The sequence below is a fragment of the Taudactylus pleione genome, unplaced genomic scaffold (genome assembly GCF_031769625.1).
Source record: "Taudactylus pleione unplaced genomic scaffold, aTauple2 ptg000386l, whole genome shotgun sequence".
Lineage (NCBI taxonomy): Eukaryota > Metazoa > Chordata > Amphibia > Anura > Myobatrachidae > Taudactylus > Taudactylus pleione.
The window spans coordinates 13,196,022-13,223,895 of NW_028284787.1; the positions used below are offsets into that span (position 1 = coordinate 13,196,022).

General features: G+C 44.9%; 1 protein-coding gene across 1 annotated transcript in view; it reads right to left on the reverse strand.

The window, feature by feature from the left end:
- ANKRD33B (ankyrin repeat domain 33B) overlaps window positions 1–27,874 on the reverse strand; it is a 336,403-nt gene that overhangs the window by 105,820 nt on the left and 202,709 nt on the right. The window contains exon 3 of the mRNA XM_088445661.1: window positions 9,199–9,339. Within this exon, the coding sequence (XP_088301787.1) occupies window positions 9,199–9,339 (141 nt within the window). The remainder of the gene's footprint in view (window positions 1–9,198; window positions 9,340–27,874) is intronic.

Sequence of the window (27,874 nt, forward strand, 5' to 3'; positions counted from 1 at the left end):
CTTAAACTGGACATATAGTGAAAGATTTTTCCAGCCAATATAAAGTTCTGAACTATTATCATTCAGTCTAAGTACATCCAATCCAGATAAACACCAAAATACAATCATGATTGTTGGTTTTCAGTTAAAAACATGTTCCATATGGCAGATTGTTGTTCTGCTGATTTCATTCAGTGTACTGTACATCGTCACAATGAATTATTCAATTTATGGAGCCACTTCAAAGTCATCTCTATCACCCAGAGCCAAGATAGTCTGAAAAATCTACAGTGTATGGCTGTTTACGTGTGATTTCTATTTCCATGTTGATCTCATCAGTCCAGTTCAATAAAGGCCTTTGTGTACAATTAATTACTCCTACAAATAATTATTCTTGTTCTTTAAATTTCTAAAAGTTAATTCCACTACAGGATGAGTCTCCCATATCCAAAATGCTTGGGACCAGGGGTATTTTGGATATCGGAATATTCCGTATTTTGGAATAATTGCATATTATAATGAAATGTCTTGGAAATGGGACCCAGATATACACACAGAATGCATTTATGTGTTATATACACCTTATACACACAGCCTGCAGGTCATTTTAGACAATATTTTTTATAATTTTGTGCATCAAAAAAAGTTTGTGTACATACATGAAATTCATTTATGTTTCATATACACCTTATGCACACAGCCTGAAGGTTATTTTATACAATCTTTTTAATAATTTGTGCCTTAGACAAAGTTTATGTACATTAAACCATCAAAAATCAAAGGTTTCATTATCTCAGTCATGCTGAAAATATTCCGTATTTCGGAATATTCCGTATTTCGGAATATTTGGATATGGGAGACTCAACCTGTACTAAACAATTAAATATATTAGACCCAAATATAGTTCAATAGTGTTCATGCACCCACATAAATGGATTACAGCTGCTGGGGTGCTTCCACAAATTAATAAAGAATCTTTAGGCTACTCCACACATTTAGAAATTATGAGGGCACTCACCAATTTCAAAAAGTTAACCTCATTCAGCGTTGGATGCAAACATATAATGCGCCCAGAAAAAAAGTGCATTTTGTTTCTGTATCTCTTCAGAGTTGGATGTGAAAGAATTCTGGCCAGTATGAGGTGAATGCTATGCAGTGGAATTACTAGGGGGATGCAGACCGCACCCAGTGTCAAACTGAGGGAGTGACACAAAAATGCCGGCTCCTCCTCAGTGAGAGGAAGCCGAGTGCTGTGCACTAACATCACAGTGCAGCGCCCAGCTCTCGATCACTGAGGTGGATCCTGCAATGCAGGGAGAGTCTCTGGGGGCAGAAGAACATCTCCAGGAGTGCCTGTCATGCCCCAGACTGATGAATCTGAGGGTTTGCAGTAAGGCCTTGTCCTCCAAGCGAGACCATGCCCCCTTTTCAGCAAGGGTTTTACTTGCAGCACTGGGTGTCACCGACCCCAGTGCCGCCACTGATGCTATATGTAATTATAATTATTGCCAGCATGATGTGGAGTTATGTGCAATTCAAAAGATTATTTGAAAACAGTTATCCTATTTTCATAGTAGGGATGTACAGGCTCGGTTCTACTCGGTTCCGTTCGTTTTTTTTTACCGAATCTTATTGGGTTTCATCTGTCACGAGTTTTGGATAGCCAATAAGATTCGGTAAAAAAAAACGAACGGAACCGAGTAGAACCGAGCCTGCACATCCCTATTTCATAGGCGTGCGTAGAAGCCGTTACATGGAGAACATATTCGGCACTACCCCTTCTCCGGATCATAATACGAAAATCTAGCATTCCATTTATCATGGGATGCATATATTCATACTTGCCTACTTTTGAAAAGTAGTTTCAGGGAGATTGGATATACGCGCGGTGCGCCATTAAGGGGGTGTGGTCAGCTCCGCCCAAATGGGCATGTCTAGCTCCACCTATGGGTGTATATATTCCTATAAGCTGACACCCTAGCTCCCCCACTGGCATTAATATATCTGTGCCATCACAATTCATTGAGGAAAGAATTGTTGTTTTAGGGCGGGATGCATGACGCATTGCACTCACGATGCAATGCATTCCGCCGGTCATCGCATGCATGCCAGCATTGGTAGCGCCGGTATGCATGATGATCACTTCAAAGGACTGCTCTATCAATAAGAGCAGCCCTTTGCGGTGGAGGGACTTCCGGGTCTATGACCCAGAACCCCCTCCAGCATCCTTCCGCGCATGCACAGAAGGACGCATGCGCCGCGGGAGGTGCTGGGAGTTCTATTGGCACTATAGGCTTCTATGGATAATGCCAAGTCTTGGTGCATATGAGAAATGCGGTCAAACCCACTTTTTTGGTGTTTGACCGCATTTCTCCCCTTGATGCATCCCACCCTTTTAAGCTGTGGTGGAATTTCTATTCTCAATTCCAGAAACTAACTCTTCAGTGGAACATGTATTCTCACGTAAGAACTATGGACAGATGATTAAAATAGTTAGACATTGATACAGTAAGAACCAGTCTAGTAGTGAGACTCATTTTGTACAACTATCTTGTGTGGAGTTTTACCAGAAGATTCTTAAGAACAAAAATTGATGCAACAAATCCATACAGTAGTTCATGCAAATACTCCTCCTCTCAAAAACAAAATGAAAGCAAGGGTCCAGGAACATCATTATCTACATCATAGTGTGAGTGTTTGAAAATATTTCTTAAATTTTTCAGTGGACACATTATTTTAATTAATGAACATGCATACAGTCAGGATAAATTGTCAAATGTTAATGTGCTTTAAATTTGCAAACATGACCAAAATCTATGTACAGCCTGTATTTTGCCTTAATAGTGTCCAGGGCCTGGACACTAGCAGAACGGGAGGGGGCCCACGTCTGCTCCTACCACCGACACGCTACTGGAAGTAAGAGGTCAGAGGAGCCGTGGCACATGAGGAGCCACGCCAGCCAGACCTGGACGAGAAGAAGCCAGAAGGAAGGAGCATTCTTCAAGGCGATAAGGTAAGTCATGACTCATGACACTTGTAGCAGGGGTAGGGGGAGGGGGGTAGGGGCCCTGCCTATTTTGTCAGTCCCGGGCTCCACAATATCTTATGGCAGCGCTGACAACTGCTAAAGATGACCTAACAACCAGATAAACTAATATTTTCCTTTGAGGTTAACCTAAGCCATGAAAAATGACCTCATTCTTCTGTAAGATTTAGAGCTACCCACTTTTCAATATTATACATTAGTTCACGCAGGCATCGTAAAGCTCATCACACTTCTATGAAAACATTCTGTGGTTAAATCACTCTCATTGTTCCATTGTTGTAGCAGTGAGTGGGTTTCTGTGGGCAGAAAAGGCTCTTTTCTTCTGTCACAAAGTTTCTCAACAAAGTTGTTGAGAATGGCTAATACAATAGTTCTTTAGCTGTTGTTTTCTCTTTTTCTATTTGCTTAAATCAATTGTGGAACACTTTGAGCTGGAACTGTAGGAATGTAAGCCACAACATAGATGTGCTGGATGCAAAGAATTTTTTCAGGAGTTTGGGACAGGTTGCTTGGGAAAGTACAGTAAGTAGGATATCAGAGCATCTGCTGGAAACAATGTCAAATGTCGTAAAATGCCTTATGTACTGTACATAAGCAAAATCGCAAAACTCTTGTAGACTTGTCAAATGGACAGTATTAATATGAAACTATGAATATATCTTGCATATAATTGTTTCTACATCAACTGGTAACACATCACTGGCACATGGAATATTGTTGTGCAAAATGTGAGCAACACACCCTTGCAAAAATGTTCCTTTTTAAATGTGATTTTAGTTTAATAAAAAACATTGCCTTTTCCCCCATGTTTGACTTCTCCAAAGTTAGTGTTCTGATTATCTGCAGATAATGCTATTACTTTATCTGTCAGCTTGTATTGTTCAGAACGTCAATAATCAAACGCGTAATCAGGTCAGAAGTTTCTCCCTGAAGATTAATAAAGTGAATTATTTTCATCATGATACCTACACCTGGCACAAAGTAGAGAACAAGGACAGTGTCACGACCTGGCCCTAGAGACTTCCAGACAGGGGACTAGGAGTAGAGGGGACTAGACGGCGAGGCAGCTGTAAACGAAGAGATCAGTAAGTAATTTAGCACTGAAGTATATCACTGGAAACAGTCACTGGAAGTATGCAGCGTGGAGCCTGGAACGATGCTTAGCAGCAAGCAGCTTGTAGGTGTAGTAAAGAGTTACTCAGGCAACTTCCTGTTTCCTGGAGTCCTACTTTATACCCTATGGTAGCTGTGCATTAGAGGAGAGAGTCAACTGAGAACTGACAAGGCTACCATTGGATAAGGATCCTATCAGGTGATACAGACAACATGGCTGCGCCCATGACCACCGCCGCGGGATCTCGGATATGGAGAATTGCATCGAAGTCACCTGGGCCCCAGGGAGAATACTCAGCGTGTCACTCACTGCCGCACCTGACATCTGACCGTGCTCGCTAGTCAGGGGAAGCCGGCACCGCGGTAAGTAACAGCCGATCCCAGGCTGATCCTGACAGACAGGAACTAACTTCATGGCTTTATGATTGGAACTGTCTGTTATAACGGTTACAAATTGTGCATCTTCCAGTTCACGAACAACTTCTTCCATCGTGTACAGTGCCAGTATATTAGCAAGGTCTGTTGATTTTGCCGTGCAGATGTAAATGTCATTTTTTCAAAGATTTCACTTACAATTTCTGAAGTGCAGTTCATTGAACTGAAACTATGATTATGCTCTACCATATGGAAAGCCATAGTTCCCTCACATGCTGCCAATTCAGAGCACTCACTATCCATTTTGGCAGGTGTAAAAAAACTGGTCACTTTCCCAGAAAATTAAGAATCCCGAGATGAAAGTCTGTGTTTCTTTGTTTTAATATGATCCATAATGTCCAACCTCCCACCATGGCTAATTGAAATCACAGCACTGCACATTGATCATAACACTGTTTCATTGTTATTCTCTTTAAATTTCTTAATATAAGGAAAGTCAGTACACAATTTATCAGTTACCTGACATTTTCTCTTTTTTGGTGGCATTTTTGTAATAATCACAATTTAGAACTTTTATCTTAAGCACAAAATAGGATTTAAAATAAATGAATCAGCATACAGGGCACTGGATTACTATTTTTTATCAGCACACAGGGCACTGAATTACTATTTTTTATTAGCATACCAGGCACTGGATTACTATTTTTTATCAGCACACAGGGGCACTGGATTACTATTTTTATCAGCATACAGGGCACTGGATTACTATTTTTTATCAGCATACAGGGCACTGGATTACTATTTTTTATTAGCATACAGGGCACTGGATTACTATTTTATATCAGCACACAGGGCACTGGATTACTATTTTATATCAGCACACAGGGCACTGGATTACTATTTTATATCAGCACACAGGGCACTGGATTACTATTTTTTATCAGCACAGGGCACTGGATTACTATTTTATATCAGCACACAGGGCACTGGATTACTATTTTTTATCAGCACAGGGCACTGGATTACTATTTTTAACAGCACATAGGACACTGGATTACTATTTTTATCAGCACACAGGCTACTGGATTACTATTTTTATATCAGCACACAGAGAACTTAATTCATACATTCCAACCCTCCCAGAAGTCGCGTGAGGCTCCTGATTTTTTGGGTAACCCAATGTACCCCCAGAAGGGTAGGCACTTCTTCCACATTCTGCCCACTTCCTAGTGAAGTGGGCAGAATAAGGAGAATTTTCTTGTGAACCGAAAGGTCCGTGAGTATGGGGCATTTGGCCATGCCCCTTATTTAAATACGCACCGTGAGGGGGCAGAGCTTAATTATGCATCCCGACTGGCGCCGCCCCAACACCTCCTTCCTGCTTCTCCTCCCACTTCTCCCAGGGAGGAAAAATCAGATGTCGGCAAGTATGACTTAATTACAATTTTTTAATCAGCACTGGATTAAGATAAAACAACAGCAGTGTCACGATTCTGGGTTTTAGCATTTCTGACAAGCTCAGACACTCCTTCATTGCTGGCCTATGCAGAAACAGTCCATTGCAATTACCTGATGCCCCTGAGCAGTTCAGCAGTGCTCACCTGATCCTCTGCTCCAATAGGAATGGACTGTTTGCTATTTAAATCTGCACATTGGTTGAACAACATGTTTCCTTCCCAGGATTCATTCCTTGTGTTCTGATATCATGTCTCCTGTGAATTCCATTGTTATTTCATGGACAACTCTTTGGATACCATCCTCAGCTATTTCTGCCAGCGTTGCAGCTTCCACATTGCATTCAGACTTATCTATTTGCTATTGTTACCTGCATTCTATTTTCTATACTGCAGCCTCCATGCTGCATACAGACCTGCTCCTAGTACATGTCTGTGGACTCTGCTCTACATCAGTGCCGCTGGGACAGTTCATGCAAGTTACCTTTATTATATTACTCTGTGTTCTGTGGTTATTCAGGTTATACTATTGTGCTGACCTTGTATTGGTTACTCTGTGCTCTGTGCAATTGTCTTGGGATGGTTCAGAGAAGGCTGCTAGTACCAGGGCTAGGGTTCAGTGTGCAGTATACTGTCTGTAAACTGAGGTGTCCAGTAAACTGTATTACTATCCTGACTCTCAGTTTCTGAGTTCCTCAATCAGTTCTAGTTCCAAGTCTTGCATCAGAGCAGTACCAGAGTTGCAGCTTTCTCAAGCTGTACTCTGACTACATTAGACTTTGATTCTTGGCCTGAGTTCTGATTTCCAATCTACCAGTACTAATGTTCTGAGTTCCGGAGGTCACCTTTGTCTCTGGAGTGTATCCCCGGTCTTGCTGGCCTTCACAGGTCACTAGGCATGTGGTCACCCAGTGGACCTGATCTGTTCACTCCAATTCCAGTTCAGTATACATGCATATCACTAGGAGAGGAAACCAATCCGAGCAAGGCAGAGATGATGGAGAAGCCGGATAGGAAGACCTCATGGAAAAGCAGACCGGTGTCTCCTAGCAACAAGCCTACGAGAGCTGACCAGAGCACTGTTGCCCAACAAGACGCAGCGGTGGCCTGTGACAGATCCTGGGTGCTAACTACCATTCATTCAGTGACAGTCCTTTGAATGAGAGGCAGTTAGCGGCTGTTGCATGACACAGGTGAAGAGAGATGCACATATACCCTGCCCCCTGAGCTCTGCTCACCCATCATCCTCTTGTTTGGCCTGGTCAGGACTCTTGTTTTGCTGCTGCACTGCAGTCCATTCCACGGAGGATGTGGCCATGTAGGTACATATAATAAAAATACCTCTCCCCCTCAGAAATTTGCCATTTGTTCCTGCTCCTCCCGCCCTGTGTGTCTGTCTCAGACTCTCACTCTGTCTCAAATCTTCTCCCATACTTTATTTATTTCATACACCACAACTTCATCCTCCTCATCTTCCATTTAGCCCTCTTCATGCCTTTCCATCCTCCTCTTCTGGATGTTGTAGATAGAACCAAGGCTAGTGCCTGCCTTTCAGAAGTGGCGTGGACAGCTGGAAGCACAATCATGTTTAACACTACACAGAGCCTAAGGAGGTCAGGTAAGTACACTTTTCCTTTATTATAGGGTTACCGATGATAACACTGTTATCACCAGCAGTAACTACTGCCAGTGGTTTGCATGATGGAACCTAAAAAACAAGTAGTACTTGTTCCACTATAATAAACAAAAATATATATTTTCCATATGCTTTATTCTTTGAATCAAGTGTATTTTTCAATCTTTACATGTTTTACATTTTTTTGTTTTGGGACATGTGGGGAACCCTGATAGAATGTTGCACTTCTCCCCTGTTGGTGCCCCCCCTTTCTCTGTCACTCAGAGCATGTGCCACATCTGCCCCTTGACCACCCCGTTAGCTGTGCCACAGCCCTAGGGTAAGACAAAACAAAAGCCCTAGTCTGACAGTTAACAATTGAGCCTAAAGGTGGGTACACACCTGACAGATATATCTGCAGACATATCTGTCCATTGGCTGTGCAGCACAGTCAATGCGACATCTCTGTGAAAAACGTAGTTCACAGACATATCGTCTGTACACACTGGCCGACGGGCAGCAGATATATTGGCCGATCAATTGATCGGCCAATGTATTGCCCAGTGTACCCAGCATTACAAAGGGTTATAAAATAAAGTATAATGCTATGTCTGCAGTCTAAAGATGCAGATCAGAATGAGATATCGTACACACCGTATAGTGGACCTGATTCAGACCCACTCGCTAAGGTGCGGTCGCTCGCTGTGAACGATTTTCGCCCAACTGCACATGCGTAAAATTCGTAGTGTGTGTGCCCAAGCCATTCATTGCGATCTGATTTTGGTAGCTCATAAGCCACTAATAGGTCGCTGCTTTGAGTGACAGATTGCTTTGAGTGACAGTGCGGTTTGTGGGTGGTAACAGGGGAAGGTGCTTGTGAACGGGGGAGTGGTGTTGCAAACGCAGGCGTGTCAGTCCCCCAAAACACTGTTTAAAGGGCGTGCATAATTAGCAAAGTAGCGTCATTGTACACGTCACCTGCATGTATGTCAGCCCGCACTGATCGCAGTGCTTGTGGCGGGGAAAGGCAACCCCAAGGACTGTGAGCTACTTCGATGGCTCATGATGGTCCCGATTAATCATACATTTTACGGAGATGACATGTGTTTTGCGAGAAGCAAGGGGGCGTCTTCATATACTTGCGAGAGCATTTTGCCATAGCTCACTAACACACAGGGGGCGTCCTTACGCGACGCAGTGCAACGGCTTAATTTAAATATCCAGCCCCTTCTGGCCAGCGAGCGATCGCATCTTGTGAGCGGGTCTGAATGAGCTCCAGTGTGCATGTTCGATCCATCATTAAGGACGGTCATTCATCGCATCGTCTCATCTGCTGTTCTGCACAGACGATGGAACGATTCAATGAATGACGCGGTACTGTTACATGCAGCATGTAACAATACATCACGCCATCGTACACTGTATTGTGCAGTGTGTACAGAGCCCACAATGTATTGTTTTATCACATCGCACCATTGCTGAGTTGCACATCATATAATGTATACCCAAATTAAGACTCCTTTTTTTTATACATACTTACTGTAGGCTACAACAAATTGTACTCTCAAGCGTGTCCGTAACCTGACAAGAATTTTATTAAATAGAAATACACTTACCTGCTAACATTAATGCTCTAGCACAGTCTGTTCTGCCTTGAATTGATGCTTTCATCAAAGCGGTAAATCCATGGATATTTCTCCTTTCAAGGTCCAGTCCAGGAAAATAATTTAACAAATGATTTGTGATTGTTACATGTCCTGTAAGTTATAAATATACTTTATTATCCAAGGAAAATCCAAGAATATGTAATGTACAGTATCCCCCTTTTTAAAACAAATAAATGTAATATCACAATATTACTGTATATGTTATGGTACACTACTTGGTGTTATAAGTGTTAAATTACAGCATAAACCCAACTCAATTCATTTATGGAGTACAAAGCAGATTATTGATAGAATGTAGTTCACTTAAAACTATAAGAAAATAAATTGAACAAAACATATTGCACACTTTCATAACAATTTTAATGTCATGCACATATTTGGAGTTTGGCTATTATCAATTTAGTAACCAAAAATTTTGTAACACAAAGCTGTTTTGTCAAGCAAATGCGGTACAAAACGCGGGATGAATTAAGTATTCCAGGGAAGTAATCCAGGAGAAACTAGCTGGATCAGAAAGAGTAGAGAGATGGAAGCAGCAGTGTGCCACATAGGGATAAAGAAAACTTGCTCTGAAGATTAGAACAATGCTGTATGTGTGTGCTATGTGTACCCCAGAGATATTGTCTATAGGGTAAAGACGTTCAGGATAGAAGGGGGTTAGGTTTGTTAATTATTTAGTTGACCTATACCAAAATTAGTGGGCTCTCTTTTAGTTGCTGATTATTGCTAAGTGAATGTGTGGAACCAAATTGCATTCAAGCAATTTAACAGAAGGAATAGCGAACTTGCAGACATTATATGTTCAGAATGGGTTTAAAGAGTAACTGTTTGGACATCTGAAGAGCCAAGTATAACCCTGAAATTGGAATTTCCTGCTGGTAATCTTAAGTACTGTAACTTTTTGAAATGTCTTAAAAATGAAAGCATTAATTCAAAGTGTTAATGGCCTGTTCATCATTCATCATCATGGACCTGTTACACTAGTGTTTCCGCATGTTTTTTGTAACTGGCCCATTTAGTATTAGGAGCCAGATGAGGCAGCCTTTTAATCAGTTTGCTTGTGAGAACCAACGTCATCTTCAGATGGCATTGATTCCTGGAATCCCACTCCTTCCTATGGAAAGTAGGTCTAGGGTTGCAAAGAAAACTGGTATCTAACATGGCCACTGGGGGGTGTAGTACCCGGCAGAGTGGGACTTAAGCTCTGCCCCACAATTAAGCCCCACCTAACAGCGATGTCACAATTAGCCCCACCTCCTGGCGATATCATCTGTCAATCACTGGGAGGGCAGGGGGAAACAGGCTACACAGGGGCGAGGCATCACTGGTCAAAAAGGTGGCGTGGCCTTGCGGCAGGCACAATTATGTCCCGGCCATGGCTCCAGCCTGTGATGTTGGGGACTGAGTCTATGAAGACTCAGGTTCCCCCATGTCCTCATGTAGGAGGGCAGCCATTTTATGCTGGGGCCGCGGGATGGGAGGAGGGAGGTCCAACGGTACCCTGGCATTCAGGGGGGTGCATGGAAACTGCCATGAGCTACAATTTGTATATTCGATGAGAATACAATGCCCCTAGGCAATAAGGGGTCTTAAACAGAGAAGTCCCTAGTTACAGAGTTCAAGAGGGGAAGTAACCATGACAATGCTGCAGGGGAGCTGTAGATAGAGTAAAAGCCCATGTAAAGTAAAGAGGGCCCCCTTATAAGTAGCTCCACATGAGAAGGGAAAGCCCCTGCAAAAGGAGGAACTCCTGGGAGAAATATAAGAGTTGCCCTGTGATACTAAAGAGATGCCCCCTGTGGAAGATGAGAGGGAACATGCTGTGTGGCTGTGGCATGCCTGCAGTGAGGCAGGAGTGTGCAGTGGAGAGAGCTCCTGTACAGTGTGACCCCTGCAGCAGACCAGTGAAGAAACTGAAGAAACTCCTGTGAAGAGAAAGCTGTGTGTAAGAGGGTGAGTGTCTGCATGATTTATAATACTGGATCCCTGGCTGATAGCCCCTGGAGAAGTGTCCCATAGTGAGGGAGTGGTCAGTGCAAGATGACAGCAGGGCTAGAGGGGAGTCCCATTGAAGAGTACGGAATAACCATGTGCTGAAGTAGAGAAGCTCTGCAATGAAAGGGTTAATGGTCTGCATTAAGTTGCCAGCACGTCTAATGAAAGGTCCCTGGATAGAGGGATGTGTGCTAGTGGCAGAGTACATGGATATACAGGGTGTCCCAGTGTAATGGGGATGTGCCGCTCTTGAGAATTGAGATGAGTACGAAGAACTTCGAATCTGGTATCCCTTGTATGCTGTATAAGTTGAGCTGACTTGCAGTGGAACTACTGGGCCCAGCAACACCGGGTATGTGCTTCCATTTCACTGCTGTGTCACTTGTGTAAGGCTGTGCTGGAGGTGTTCATTTGGAGTGGAACATAACTAATCTTCTGTAATCATTAAGCTTAAAAAAAATACTGCATTTATCATCTGCTGCAAGTATTGTGCTGAAGGAATTTGGCAAACTAGAGCTTGTAACTATTACGCTTACTGTGCTGGAGGATATGGAGGAGTGTAAATAAAGTTTTCCTGTTCTTGTATCATGAGATGGTCTGGCACCCAACATTTCTTTATTGCACTGCATTTATTGTCCATGTGTCCACTCCTGGCCTGGCGACAGGGGGAGACAAAAGGGACACTTGTAATGGGCCCCGAGATTCTGAGGGGCCCCGAACCCTCAGGAATTTCAGGAGCCCAGATCATGTGTCCCCCTTGCCTCTGCAGCCTCTGCAGACAGCTGTATAAGCAGGGCACCTGGCATAACAATTGCGCGTAGATTCTCCTGACTAGTCTCAGCAAACACAGGGAGGCCAGACGGTTGCAGCGAGCGTGATGTCAAGACATTGCGCTGCTGAATCAGACTGAGGAGCCGCTGGGTGTGAGAGCCGCCAGAGAAGACTGAAAAATATAGGCAACACAGCAGGTACATATTGGTAGAGGCAGGGAAGGCTAGAGAGTCACATGTTAGGTGGTGAGGAGATATAGATGAAGGGGTGGTAGACACAGGGGCTGGGGTACATGTGACAGGGGCTGGGGAAGAGGGGGAGATGTGACAGGGGCTGGGGAAGAGGGGGAGATGTGAAGGGGCTAGGGAAGAGGGGGAGATGTGATGGGCTGGGGAAGAGGGGGAGATGTGACATGGACTGGGGCTGTGTGTGACAGACTGGGGAAGAGGGGTGTGTGACACAGGGGCTTGGGAAGAGGGGTGTGTGACACAGGGGCTTGGGAAGAGGGGTGTGTGTCATACAGGGGCTGGGGAAGAGGGGTGTGTGACACAGGGGCTGGGGAAGAGAGAGACATGTGACAGGGGCTAGGGAAGAGGGGAACATGTGACAGGGGCTGGCGAAGAGGGAGGCATGTGACAGGGGCTGGGGAAGAGAGGGAGATGTGATAGGGGCTGGGAAAGAGGGGAAAATGTGAGAGACACAGGGGCTGTGTGTGATGGACTGGGGAAGAGGGGTGTGCGGCACAGGGTCTGGGAAAGAGGGGTGTGTGACATGGGCTGGGGAAGAGGGGTGTGCGGCACAGGGTCTGGGAAAGAGGGGTGTGTGACATGGGCTGGGGAAGAGGGGTGTGTGACACAGGATCTGGGAAAGGGGTGTGTGACGTGGACTGGGAAGAGGGGTGTGTGACACAGGATCTGGGAAAGAGGGGTATGTGACATGGGCTGGGGAAGAGGGGTGTGAGACACAGGATCTGGGAAAGGGGTGTGTGACATGGGCTGGGGAAGAGGGGTGCGTGACACAGGGGCTGGGTAAGAGAGTTGTGTGACATAGGGTCTGGGGAAGAGGTGGGGTGACTGACAAGGGGGCTGGGGAAGAGCGGCCGCACTGCGTGTGCACAAGCCCTGGAGTGAGAGAGAAATTCTCTCACTCCGAAGCTCACAACAAAAGGGGTGGCTGTCGATGTTGATCGAAAGCTCGGCCCGTTTTGTAGGCGTGGCCGGGGGGTGGTTTCACAAATGGAGGCATTCCTTAAGGAATGCCTGCCATTTTGTGGGTGGCCGCACTGATATCAGCAGTGATGTCAGTGGGGAGCTTCCTGCTCGATCAGAGCAGGAAGCTCCCTGGGGCTTGCGGTTGCCGAGACCCAACCTTAGGGTCTCGTCGCAAGCCCCGATGGTCGCGATGTTCTTGACCGTCATGACCATCATCCTGGTTGGTTGCTAAAGCTGTGGGTGGTAACCCACAGCTTAGCTAGCGACCAGAAGGCTGCACTTCAAAACCCTAGCGGCCGCCCTCATTAAGAGCGACCGCTCGCATTTTGTGAGCGCCTCTGAATGAGGACCATAGTCCTGGGATTGGGCCTGGAGATTCTGCCAGATCTGGTGATGAAGTAAGGAGCAAGAGAAACAGACTCTTTATGAGACACTTCAGTCCCAGATGTGGTCTGTTGGGTGAATCAAGGATTGAGTTTCTGTTCATGATGGTGCTCACCTTCAGCAGGTGGTGAAAGAGGTGATTTTACAGGTTCAGGCACCCCTAGCAATTGAGGTTTGTTGCTCTCAAGCAAGGTAGCATCAACTTTGACAACATAGCTGTTGGGTCTGTCAATATGTCTTGGCACAGTGCCTAACTTCCAAAATCCTACAGGGGTTTGGATGCACTCAGCTTGCCCTGGATACAGATGGCTTAGACAGTGTGATGATTTGCCATAGCTGGACTTGAGCCATTGACTAGAGTTTGCCAAGGCACTTTGGACATTGCATTATACCTTTGGCATTATGTTGCACTTGGACATGGGGATGACAGTGTGGGTGCACCTATAGAGGAGGCACTGTGCAGGTGAAGGCAGTACATCCCATTGGAGTCTTTAGTAAATTCAGCAATGACAGAAATAAATCTGACCCATCTCTTGAACACTTTTCAAGCAGGTGTTTTGCAGTAGAAACTGCTCTTTTAACCTGTCAATTTGACTGTGAATAATGTGGGTGATGTCCCATTGAAGTTTTTGAATTCAGTGCTCATTAACTGCATGGCATTATCTGTGAAGAGCTGTTGTGGCATTCCATTTACTGAGAAGTTTCTCTTGTTTATAACTGCATTGCTAATGATTTTAGGTAAATAGTTCATTTTGAATCCACAAATATGAGGTGTCAGTCACAACAATGGACCTGGGTAGATCAGGAATGGAAGAGGACTACCCTTACATGATAGGAGCGGAGCAGCAATGTCTCATTCAACATCAGCCAGCATGGATGGCCAGAAGAGAGCTTCCTTCACTCCTTGTTTAGTAACCTCACACCCTGGGTGCCTTTGATGCACTTGGGTGGCATAAAAACTATACAGTGCATAGGGTATGATGTAGCATTGAATCCTAATGAGGATACCATCAGATGAAGTGAACTCATGGAAAGCAAAGAAGATGTTCTAGCAGACACCTGGAGGACAACGCATCCAGCTCCATCCCATCCAGGTTATCTGTCTCTGTGAGAGCTCAGAAGGCAAAAGCAACAGGCTTACTGGGCTGCATGCATACAGTACCTAGACTGTGCTGAGAGGTATCCACTTGTATGAGGACCAGGAGATGTATATCAAAGAATTGAAGGACTGAACTGTTGGTAAGCATTGATTTTAGCTGAGAAATGGCACCATCATGGTGTGCACCCTAACACCACTCAGTGTCCAGGTGTAACAATTGACTAATCTCACATTAGTGGGGCAGAAATTTACAGTAGATAAGTAATTTGTCATGCCCAGGGACACTGAAGGCTTAGTTTCTCAGAAAGGATGGGCACCTGTTGAAAGGCCAGTGTCTTGAATGGGTTGGCCCTGATACCCTGTGAGGTGAGCAGATGACACGAGTAAGGAACTTATATTACCTGAAACCGGCATTTGTCAGGGTTGACTTTCATGTTGATGGAACAGTTATCTTTAACACTTTGGTGAGGTGCTATTCATGCCCATTCATAGTGGGACCCCAAATAGGGATGTCATCAACAATATTTTCACTGCATTAGCCCTCAAACAGTGATTTGCTAAAATATCACTTAATTTGTGTAGATTCTAGTAAAAGGATTTTCCGTAATTACCTTTTCCACAGTTTTAAGAGGGTGATCTGTTACCGTGAATTCCTTGTTCAAGTGTACTGAGTCAATCAGATGTGTACACTACAGATGCATCCTTTTTAATGACAGTCACCATGGCAGACACCTGCTGAGTTGCATTCCCCACAGAGGTGATTACTCCAAGTGCTGTCATGTGGTTTAGTTCGGAAATGACTGTTCTTCATGGCTAATGGTCTCCGTCTGGGAGCACATACTACTGTATGAGTGTGTCAAAATTGTCTAGATGCATGTGAAGGGAAACAGGCAATTTGTCAAAGATACTATCACAAAAATCTGCAAATTGTTTCATTTCTGGAATTTCCTGCTGGATAACATGTACATTTGTTCCCAGCAAGATTAAACCCAATTTGACACTATTCGGCAAAATAAGGAGTGGCTTAACATCACTGTCCACTATGTTAAATAGTAACAGAATGGTTGAGAAGTTAATGACATACATGATCAAAGTCTAGATCATTTGACTACTGTAGGTTATAAGGTTCACTCTTTGAGCATGGTCCACCTGTATGTTACTATTAGTTCAGCGGAGGAGGTCCATGACATTGGACTTGGCACATGTGTTAATTTTCACTCTGATGGCATTGTGGGTCTTTTTGTCATTAATGGTGGTAAATATTTTACCTTCCTCAGCACTGAGATTTATTCACAATGGAAGCCTGTAACTGGTGTGGTGTATGTTGTGAGCACTCTGGTGTTTATTCTGTTTGGCAGGCTGCTTGTTTAGGACTGTCCATTATCACTTCTGATTTTTGATTTGCATGACCTTGCAAAATGGCTGAACTCACCACAAGCATTTTAGCAATTGTCAAATGCAGGACATATATGACTAGCCTCCTTTTTTAAATTCTTGGACACTTTTGTATATGGCTCATGCAAAATGTATACTGTATGTGTATGGCCAGTGGCGGAACTAGCGGCGGTGCAGCTGGTGGTTTACACCGGGGCCCACTGTGGTGCTGGGGCCCATAGCTACTTGCATCCAACAGGGCGGCTGCACACGCCGCCAGTGTTCCCCGGGCCCCACAGCATTTAAGTGTAGTGCAGACCGCAGTGTTAGCAATCCGCACTACACAGAAACAAATACACCACCGCCAGCGGCGCTGTGTGTTTGTTATAGCAGCTAATGAGAGTCAGAAAGACTGTCATTGGCTGCTGAGTCCACTGCGGGTGATGGGAGAGATATCACAACATCTCTCCCATAGTGCAGCAGAGTGGGCCGGGAGGAGCAGACAGTGGCGGTTGGGACAGGAGTGGGGATTCAGGTAAGTTGTGGGGGGGGGGTTGTGTGTAAGGGGCACTGACACTGGCACTGCAGAGGGCGGTGCCACTGAGGACACTATATAGGGGATGGTGGCCGCTACTAGGGGCACTGTATTGGGGGCATTACTGGGGGCACTGTATAGAGGGAGCTGCCTGGGGGCACTGTATAGGGGTGACTACTACTGGAGGCAATGCATAGGGGGACTACTACTGGGGGCAATGCCTAAGGGGGACTACTACTGGAGGCAATGCATAGGGGGGACTACTACTGGGGGTACTGCATAAGGGGGACTACTACTGGGGGCAATGCATAGGGGGACTACTACTGGGGGCACTGTATAGGGGGGACCACTTCTGAGGGCACTGTATGAGGGGTACTACTGGGGGCACTGCATAGGGAGACCACTACTGGGGGCACTGTATATGGGGCACTGCATTGGGGGCCCAAAGCATATTCTTGCACCTGGGCCCACCACTCTCTAGTTCCGCCACTGTGTATGGCCATGTATAATGTCAGTAATTTCTCACAGGAGGTGGCTGCAAATTCTGTTATTGTGAATGTCAGTCTATTTTGTCACTGATAAGTTCATTTGTGAGTGCACCATAATTACATTTCATTACCAGTCATTAGCACCACATGACTGTATATTTATTGTGTTTTCCACTTGATTGTTAAATGAGTTTGTCCATAATACCATTATTAACTGGTTGGCATATTTCATCAAACTTTAATTCTTTATTACCTTCTGCATAGACAAGTGTCAGCAAGATTCAATAGTGGACCAGCCTGTAACTCTTTTGATTTGTCAGTTAGACTAACAGTAGCAATACAAACATCATTCTCTGCTGTACAAACACATCAAAATTGCTCAATGCTGTGGAGACCTCATAGCCAGTATTCTGATGCCATGTAAATGTGTTTAAGCCTTGTAACACAACAGAACACAGGAACTGTAACCAAACATGGCTTTTCTGCAAGATCTATCTATCTATCTATCTATCTATCTATCTATCTATCTATCTATCTATCTATCTATCTATCTATCTATCTATCCTGCTTGAAAAGTAATGAGACTGCCTATGTCCCATAGGTAGACGTGGCAATGCTATGCTGGTTATTGTGAAGCTCATAAGTAGATAGAGAACACTTTTTCGTCAAACTTAATTTGACGGGTACCACGCCCCCAGCCCCTCCCATTTACCCTCCTCCTGGCACTCCAGATCACTGCCGGTGTTAAGCTGACAAGGATACTGGGTTTACAACCTAAAATTAGGTTTTTAAAGCCATGTGCCGACATCAACGGGGGGCAATATACGTTGTACGTGTACACAGACATTATCGAACACCAGAGGGTCGGTGATAGTTATGTACCATTGCTACGGACTGTTGAAATTAACAGGCGTAACAACAAAATGGTCACAATTCGATACGAGAAATTTAGAAACTCTTTACCGCGGTCGGTTTGCAGCTTCTTTGGCACGCAGCCCTGCTGAAATATTTTTTCAAAAGCGCTAGCGACGGTTGCTGCTCTCTTAGACATTAGGCTTACGGCCCAGGCTCTCTTACTGAATATATCGATAACTGTTAATATATACTTAAAACCATCGTTGTACTTCGCAAGGTCTATCAGCGATACCAAATCGCATTGCCATTGCTGATTTATATCGGATACGCAGATCATGTTCCTTTTATAGAATTTCCTAGCCGGTTTATGTAACGTATACGCATCTTGTTTTTGAATCCATTTTTTAATTTCCGTTCTTTTAAACACGTCTTTATTGGCCTTATAATACTTATCAAAGCCGCTATAACTGCCGGGGTTCAATACCGTGTAATACGCCTTTTTCATCCGCTTTTTTCGATTAGCGGCACGGCGCGACGCACCGTTTCTTTTGTTCGTAGGCATGGCTGGCTGTTAGATAAAGATGTATTTACTTTTATAGCTATCACGAAGTTTAACAACAATACTGCCTGTTTAAGCATTGAACACATTTTATATCAAGATCTATCGCATTTATATACATTTGATTTAGATTTATTTATCAAACCCTATCAAAAAGATATCGTTTAATATGAATTTATTTTCATTTAATATTAAAAGCTATAAATTCATATAAAATTTTATATGAAGCGATATCAAAAAGGGGAGGAAAAGTGGGAGTGCCAGGAGGAGGGTAAATGGGAGGGGCTGGGGGCGTGGTACCTGTCAAATTAAGTTTGACGAAAAAGTGTTCTCTATCTACTCTCATACATCGATGTGAATTAACCTGCAGTTGGACTGCCGTAGTCTTCTTTGTTTGGTCACAGCGAGTGGAAGCTCTTCGTACGTTTCGTCATGGCGGATGAGGAAGACATGTCTGTGAGATTACGTCAGAGATGTGTAATTGAATTTTGTGTTAAACTTGAAAAAAGCGGCAGTGAAACTCATGAAACATTACAACAAGCATACGGTGGAGAAACAATTAGCCATGCTGCAGTATTTCGGTGGTGGAAACACTTCAAAGTGGGTAATACGCAAGTGACTGACAAAGCGCGTTCTGGGACAATCCACCGCAGGTACAGATGTCAACATTGCCAAAGCTGTGGAGATGTTTTAAAATTACAGAAGGGTAACTTTACGCGAACTTTCAGCTTCACTTGGCATCTCATTCAAATAGGTTCAGCATATTGTGACAAAGGAACTGAAAATGTATCGCGTGTGTGCCAGGTGGGTACCCAGATATCTCACAGAAGAGCAGATGCGACGACTAGTTGAATTCTGCGAGAACACTGTTTCAATATTGAAGAGGAAACCCAATTTCCTGACGTTGGTTGTGACATGTGACGAATCGTGGATTCGTCATGATCTGAAATCCAACAACAGTCCAGTGTATGGAAACACTTGAATTTGCCTCTGCCAGAAAATTCTGTGTGATTCCTTTGGCGTGTAAAGTCATACTTCTGCTGTTCTTTAATACACAGTACGATCCTACAGCACTGAGTTCCCCGTGGACAGAGAATTAATGGCGACTACTATGCAAACTTCCTGAAAACCCATTTGGAGCCATGAGGATGAATTGACCACATTTCAGGAGAAAACAGTTTTTTTTCTCCAAGACAATGCCCGACCACATGTTGCTGCTGTTGCATTGGCAGAGCTGACTGAAATTAATGGAACAACACTGGAATACCCTCCATATAGCCCAGACTAAGCACCCTGTGATTTCTGGGCATTTCCAAGTCTGAATAAACAACTGTGTGGAAAGAATACACAGTAGGTAATTAACTCCTGGTGCTAGTAAATCCTATTGTAAAAACAGCAGCAAGTGTACGAAGTTTGGCAAAAACTTAAAAAAATGATAGAACATAAAAATAATAAATTGACACTGTGCTAATTATATGCCTAGGTGTACGTTATAATAAATAAAATATCACTGAGAGGCTCAAATATACATAAATACAAACATTATTTATTTTGAGACTAAAAGATATCATTTGAACATTGGATGGTATCACAGTAATAAACTCACATCCACAGTGTATTTCTATTGAAAAATTACATAAATAGAATGTTGCAAATAACAAGCTGTTCTCATGGGTAGGCTTAGTCTATCAATGCACAAGTTCTTTAAAGCTGGCCACACACATAGCGATATTTTACCCGATCTGGCCGATTCCGACACATTGGAACGACAGATCGTGTAAAATATGGCCAAATTGAGAGTAAATCATGAGTCCCCACTCACGATCACGATGTGATGCGCGTCCCCGCTGGTTGCAAATCGCATCGTCAGATGTGCCGTGCAGTAGAGCAGATCTGACAATCTGGGACACAATGCACTGGAAAAAATAAAAAAAGTTAGTATGCACGATAGATCTTAAGTCAGATTGGATTTTTTACTCCAAATCGTGTGTAGGACTACCGGGGAGCTCCCGGAGGAGAGTCCAAGGGAAATCACACATGATGTCGGATCATGAGCACATCGCTATGTGTGTGGGCACCTTTAGACGTGCTTCCAATTGCTCCATGTGTTAATATCTGTGTTATAAGAGATTTAGAGGTCTATTTCCTAAGCAGTGTTAAGAGACAGAGTGAAAAGTGATAAGGTGCCAGCCAATCCGCTCCCAACTGTCATTTTTCAAACATAGCCTGTCAGATGGCAGTTAGGAGCAGATCGGCTTGCACCTTATCACTTTTCACTCTGTCTCCTAACACTGCTTACTAAATAGACCCCTTAAAATCAGTGATAAAAAAGCAGCAAGTTATTATATATTACCTCTCTGAAATAGTTGTGGTCATCTGTGCTAGCGTCCCAGCACAGGTATGTTTTGGCTCTGTATGCCACAGATCAATAGTCAGGCGTTATTGTATAGCAGACTCCCCAAATCCGGCAATAATGTGAGAGGGGAATAAACTAGAGATGTGCGCTGGACCATTTTTGCTGGATTTGGATATTCTCTAATTCATCGCCTGGCTTTGGATTTGGTTTGCCAAACTGCTGTGATTGGTTTTGGATTTGGATTTTTTACAAAAATTGACAAAAAAAAATCTAAAATCGAATAATTTGTTTTGTTTTTATTGTTCTTTTTGTTCCTAGAGTATTATTAACCTCATTTACAGTCATTTACAGCCAATTTAGACCACCTCACAGCTCACAATATTACTGGCTGGTTAATAAGCGACAGAGTAGCGGCACAGACACCACAGTTTAAAGCACCTCTGTGAAACATTGTCACACAGCAGTGACAGAAATGAAAGGTAGTGCAAGATGGAATTGTGCTTGGGCCCTCCCACCCACCCAGCGGGGTACGGTCAGCAGAGTCACAGTACTTGTATACACAGTGAGCTATGGCTCAAGGAGTCACAGTGCTTGTATACACAGTGGGGTATGGCCAACAGAGTCACAGTACTTGTATACATAGTGGTGTACGGCTCAAGGAGTCACAGTGCTTGTATACACAATGTGGAAAGCACAAATAAACAGTTTTTTTTACTTTTATTAATTTTTTTAACTTTGCTTGCGTTAACTTGTCACAGTGGGCTACAGCCCAAGGAGTCACAGTGCTTGTATACGCAATGGGGTATGACCCAAGGTATAACAGTGCTTGCATACACAGTGGGATAAGGCCCGGGAGTCACAGTGCTTGTATACACAGTTGGCTTTGGCCAAAGGAGTCAGAGTGTTTGTATACACAATGGGCTATGGCCCAAGGAGTCACAGTTCTTGTATACATAGTGGGGTACAGCCAACAGAGTCACAGTGCTTGTATCACAGTGGAGTATGGCGAACAGTGTCAAAGTACTTGTATACACACTGGGATATGGCCCAAGAAGTCACAGTGCTTGTATACACAGCGGGGTATGGCCCAAGGAGCCACAGTCCTTGTATACACAGTCGGCTATGGTGCAAGGAGTCACAGGGCTTGTATACGCAATGGGCTATGGCCAAAGGAGTCACAGTGCTTGTATACATAGTAGTGGGGTACAGCCAACAGAGTCACAGTACTTGTATACGCAGTGGTGTGCAGCCCAAGGAGCCACAGTGCTTGTATACACAGTGTGGTATGGCCCAAGGAGTAACAGTGCTTGTATACACAGTGGGCTATGGCTCAAGGAGTCACAGTGCTTGTATACACAGTGGGGTATGGCCAACAGAGTCACAGTAATTGTATACACAGTGGGGTAAGGCCCAAGGAGTCACAGTGCTTCTATACACACTGGGCTATGGCCCAAGGAGTCACAGTGCTTGTATACATAATGGGCTAAGGAGTCACAGTGCTTGTATACATAGTGGGGTACAGCCAACAGAGTCACAGTGCTTGTATACACAGTGAGATATGGCCAACAGAGTCACAGTACTTGTATACACAGTGGGGTACAGCCCAAGTAGTCACAGTGCTTGTATACACATTGGGGTACAGTCCAAGGAGTTACAGTGCTTGTATACACAGTGGGGTACAGCCGAAAAAGTCACAGTGCTTGTATACACAGTGAGGTACAGCCAACAGAGTCACACTACTTGTATATGCAGTGGTGTATGGCCCAAGGAGTCACAGTGCTTGTATACAGAGTTGGCTTCAGTTAACAGAGTCACAGTACTTGTATACACAGTGGTGTATGGCCCAAGGAGTCACAATGCTTGTATACACAGTGGTGTACAGCCCAAGGAGTCATGGTGCTTGTATACACAGTGGGCTATGGCCCAAGGAGTCACAGTGCTTGTATACACAGTGATGTACAGCCAAAGGAGTCATGGTGCTTGTATACACAGTGGGCTATGGCCCAAGGAGTCACAGTGCTTGTATACACAATGGGCTATTGCCCAAGGAGTCACAGTGCTTGTATACATAGTGGGGTACTGCCAACACAGTCACAGTACTTGTACACTCAGTGGTGTATGGCTCAAGGAGTCACATTACTTGTATACACAGTGGGGTACAGCCCAAGGAGTCACGGTGCTTGGGGTACACACATTGGGGTACAGCACCAACAACCTTTATTGTACACACTCGTGAGTTTGGACACAGCCACTTTAATCAGCAGAGTATAGTGCAGCATACATTAGCGTGCAGTGTGCCCCCTATATAGTCACTGTCAGGGCCCAATTATGGTCTGTGGGGGCCCCTGGGCAACAAACATGTGGGGGCCCCTATTAAATGTGTCAAACTGGGGGTATGCGCAATGGGGACCCCAGTAGTGTCATTTCTCACACTGGTAGTACCCCGGTATGCAGAGCCCACAGTAGTGGTGCACTTTATGCAGTGCAACCAGTAGTAGTGCCCGTTATGCAGTTCCCCCTATGCAATACTCCCATTAGAAGTGCCCCCAGTAGTCATGCTCCCTGTAGTTATGACCCCCAGTAGTAATGCCCCCTGTGGTTGTGTCCCCAATAGTAATGCCCTCTGTATATCTATCCCAGTAGTAATACCCCTGTAGTTGTGCGCCAAATAGTAATGCCCCCTGTGTGTGCCCAATAGTAATGCCCTAGTAGTAATGCCCCCTGTATAAATGTCCTCAGTAGTAATACCCCTGTAGTTCTGCCCCCAGTAGTAATGCCCCCAGTAGTCATGCCCCCTGTGGTAGTGGCCCCCTGTAGTAGTGCCCCAGTAGTAATGCCCCGCCTTCAAGTAGTAGAGCCCCAAGAGTAAAACCCCTAATAGTAATGCCCCTGAGTAATGCCCCCAGAAGTGGTGCCCCCAATAGTAATGCCCCCATGAGTAATGCCCCTAGTAGTAATTCCCACCCTGAGTAATGCCCCCAGTAGTAATGCCCCCCCCCGAGTACTGACCCCAGTTGTAATCCACCCCCCCGAGTAATGCTCCCAGTAGAAAAGTCGCTTGCTCCAGCTTCAGTCTCCGGCTAAAGCTGCCACTGCGGAGATGGGCCGGGCGCCCGCTGGTTACAATCTCAGCGGGTGCCTGGCAAATGGTGCCTCCCTGCGTCGGCGGAGTTAGGTTGGCCGGAGGAGGCAGAACTGGTTCCGACTCCTCCGGTTCACGTTAACCCCAATGGGTGTGGGGGCCCTTCAGGTGTGGGGGCCCAGGGATGATCGCCCCTGTCGCCCCCCATGAATCCGGACCTGTTCACTTTGCCAACACAGCCACTTGTGAGTCTGAACACAGCCACTTTAATCAGCAAAGTAAAGTGCAGTATATATCAGCATGCAGTGTGCCCCCTATACACAGTCACTTTATGAGTCTCTGGACACAGTTACTTAATCAGCAGAGTATAGCGCAGCACACAATACATCAGTCTGCAGTCAGTGCCCCCTATACAGTCACTTTACCAACAGAGCGACTCAGCAGAGCAGTGCGCAGCGTGTGAGTGAAATGGCGCCGAGTCCTGGTCGTGGCGCGTTATAGAGAAATCAACTCTCATGAGAATCTGACGTCACGAGGATGACATTCAGCCTCGAAGTGGGATCCGAGTCAGGCGGGAACACCCTAGCTGCGGCTCTCGTGTATTCAGATCACCGGTGTTTGGAGCGGTTCGGATTCCACTGAATCCGAACCACTCATCCCTATAATAAACCCTTGTAAATTACCACCTTGGGTGACCTTCCTTGGATAGCGGTAAAGTCAAGCCGACCTGCTATAAGTCAAGCGGAATCTTACAGCAGATGTAGAGAGCTTGGTCCGGCTCTGTTCTCGTGTGTCTTGAAATATCCGGCTTTATCCACATGCAGCTGGGAGCACTGGGCTGGCAATAAGCTCGTGGAGGTTTTGCTCAGAGAGGTGATGAAGTTAAAAATTCCACAGCGGCAATGCTAAAAGTGATGTCACAAAACAGTCTACTGCACATCTTTGAATTGTTGTTGAAACGCTGCAAAAAATGTATTGAATGTGAAGGCTGCTATTTTGAAAAATGTCCAGATCCTGTGGAGTCAACTGATTCTGACTAAAAGAATCAGTCTCATTACTTTTCAATCAGCCCTAGTGTGTGTTTATAATATATACTGTACACATATATATATTAGGGGTGTGCACCGGCCACTTTTTGTGTTTTGGTTTTGGATCTGGATCTTTCTTCTTGTTTTGGATCTGGATTGGTTTTGCCAAAACCACCCTTCCGTGTTTTGGGTTCTGGGTTTTGTGTTTTGGATCTGTATTTTTTTTTTAAAAAAGCATAAAAACAGCTAAAATCACAGAATTTGTGTGTTTTTCTGCTCCTATGCTATTATTAACCTCAATAACCTTAATTTCCACTCATTTCCAGTCTATTCTGAACACCTCACACCTCACAATAGTGTTTTTATATCCAAAAGGTTGCACCGAGGTAGCTGGATGACTATGCTAAGAGATACGAGTGGGCGGCACAAACACGTGGTCCATCTAGGAGTGACACTGCAGTGGCAGACAGGATGGCAGTTTGAAAAACTAGGCCCCAAACAGTACATAATTCAAAGAAAAAAAAGAGGTGCAAGATGGAATTGTCCTTGGGCCCTCCCACCCACCCTTATGTTGTATAAACAGGACATGCACACTTTAACAAACCAATAATTTTAGCGCCAGGGTCTGCCACACGACTGTGGCTGAAATGATTGGTTCGTTTGGGCCCCCACAAAACAAGCTGGCAATTAATCTGTCCCTGCACAAACTGGCTCTACGGAGGCAAAATGTCGTCCTCATCCTCCTCATCCACCGATTCCTCACCCTCTTCAGTGTTGTGTACATCCTCATCCTCACAGAGTATTAATTCGTCCCTGCTGGAATCCACAACCACATGTCCCTCTGTACGTTCTGGAGGCTGGTCTTCCTGGAAGAGTTGATAATTAATTTTATGAACATCTTCTTCTCCACATTTTGTGGAAGCAACCTCCTACGCCTTTCGCTGACAAGGTTCCCGGCTGCACTAAACACTCTTTCGGAGTACACACTGGAGGGGGGGCAACTCAGATAAAATAGAGCCAGTTTGTACAGGGACCTCCAAATTGCTTCTTTTTCCTGCCAGTACAGGTACGGACTGTCTGACATGCCTACTTGGATGCTGTCACCGATGTAATCCTTTAACAGACAGACGCACGCTTGTCGCTGCTGCTTTAAGGATGCAGGTGTGGCTACAGCCCACAACTTTCACAAAGACAGAAAAAAAAAGAAGAATTTTTTATTGTTTGTGGAGCGCACTTTGAGGGTTACACCACCCTTTAACAGACAGACGCACGCTTGTCGCTGCTGCTTTGAGGACAGTATCATATGCAGTGACAGTAGACTTGTCAGAAATTGTTGGCACGTCCTTCAGTCTGGACCAGATGTCCAAACCGGCCCTTGACTTATGACACAGGCGCACGCTTGGCACTACTTTGTTGATGCATGTGCGGCTACTGTGCACACAATTCACAAACACAGAAAATATTTTTTTATTTGGTTTGGACTGGAGTGTACTTTGGGGGTTACAGCACCCTTTAACGGTCAAGCCAGCCGGCCCTTTACTTATGACACAGGCGCACGCTTGGCACTACTTTGTTGATGCACGTGCGGCTACTGCGCACACAATTCACAAACACAGAAAATATTTTTTTATTTGGTTTGGACTGGAGTGTACTTTGGGGGTTACAGCACCCTTTAACGGTCAAGCCAGCCGGCCCTTTACTTATGACACAGGCGCACGCTTGGCACTACTTTGTTGATGCACATGCGGCTACTGCGCACACAATTCACAAACACAGAAAATATTTTGTTATTTGGTTTGGAGTGTACTTTGGGAGTTACAGCACCCTTTAATGGTCATGCCAGCCGGCCCTTTACTTATGACACAGGCACACGCTTGGCACTACTTTGTTGATGCATGTGTGGCTACTGTGCACACAATTCACAAACACAGAAAAAAAATATTTTTTTTTAGCACTTGGGGGGAGCACCCCTGACGGACAGAGCACCCCCTGGACAACACTACAGCACCCCTTTAGGACTGGGACACTGCACAGGACTTTGGAGTGGACACAGCCCCTATGGACAACTGACTGCACAACACAGTCCAGCCAGCCCCTATGGACTTTGAAGTAGTGGACACAGCCCCTATTAACAACAGCAGCACAGCACAACACAGCCAGCCCCTATGGACTTTGAAGTAGTGGACACAGCCCCTATGGACAACAGCAAAACAGCGCAGCACAGCACAGCACAACACTACTCTGCACTACACTACACTACACAGCCCAGCCAGCCCTAACTCCCACCCTCCCTCTTCACTGTCCACAGCTGAGTGAGAAAATGGCGCCGACGCGGGTACCTTATATAGGATCCAAAACCCGCGAGACTCGGAAGGCGGGATGATGACGTTTTTCCTCGATTTCAGAATCCGAGTCAGACGGGAAAAGTCGAGCCTGACTCGGATCTGACTCGGATCTGCCTCGGATCGGGGGGGCTCGGGAGGGTTCGGATTTCAGAAATCCGAACCCGCTCACCCCTAATATATATAGATATAGATAGATGATGTATAGATATAAACCACCCTTCTACCTTTAAAAATCCTGCTTTTGCCCCTGAGTAGGGGGGGCATAGATGCACAAACAGGTGTGGAATTGCATATTGAACATACAGTAGGGAGAGCATTATTAAACGTACATGCAAAGGTGTACAGTATCTACAATAAGTGCAGGGAGTGCAGCTGCTACTGGAGTATGGCCATATTCCAATACTGCCCCTAATGTTTAACTGGTGTAATTGCTACACATCTGGCCATTTTTCTTCCTGGCAATAGTGAGCACAAGAATGAGCATAGAAGATATACAGATAATGGGGAGAGCACATGAATGGACATAGGACATACAGCTGGGGG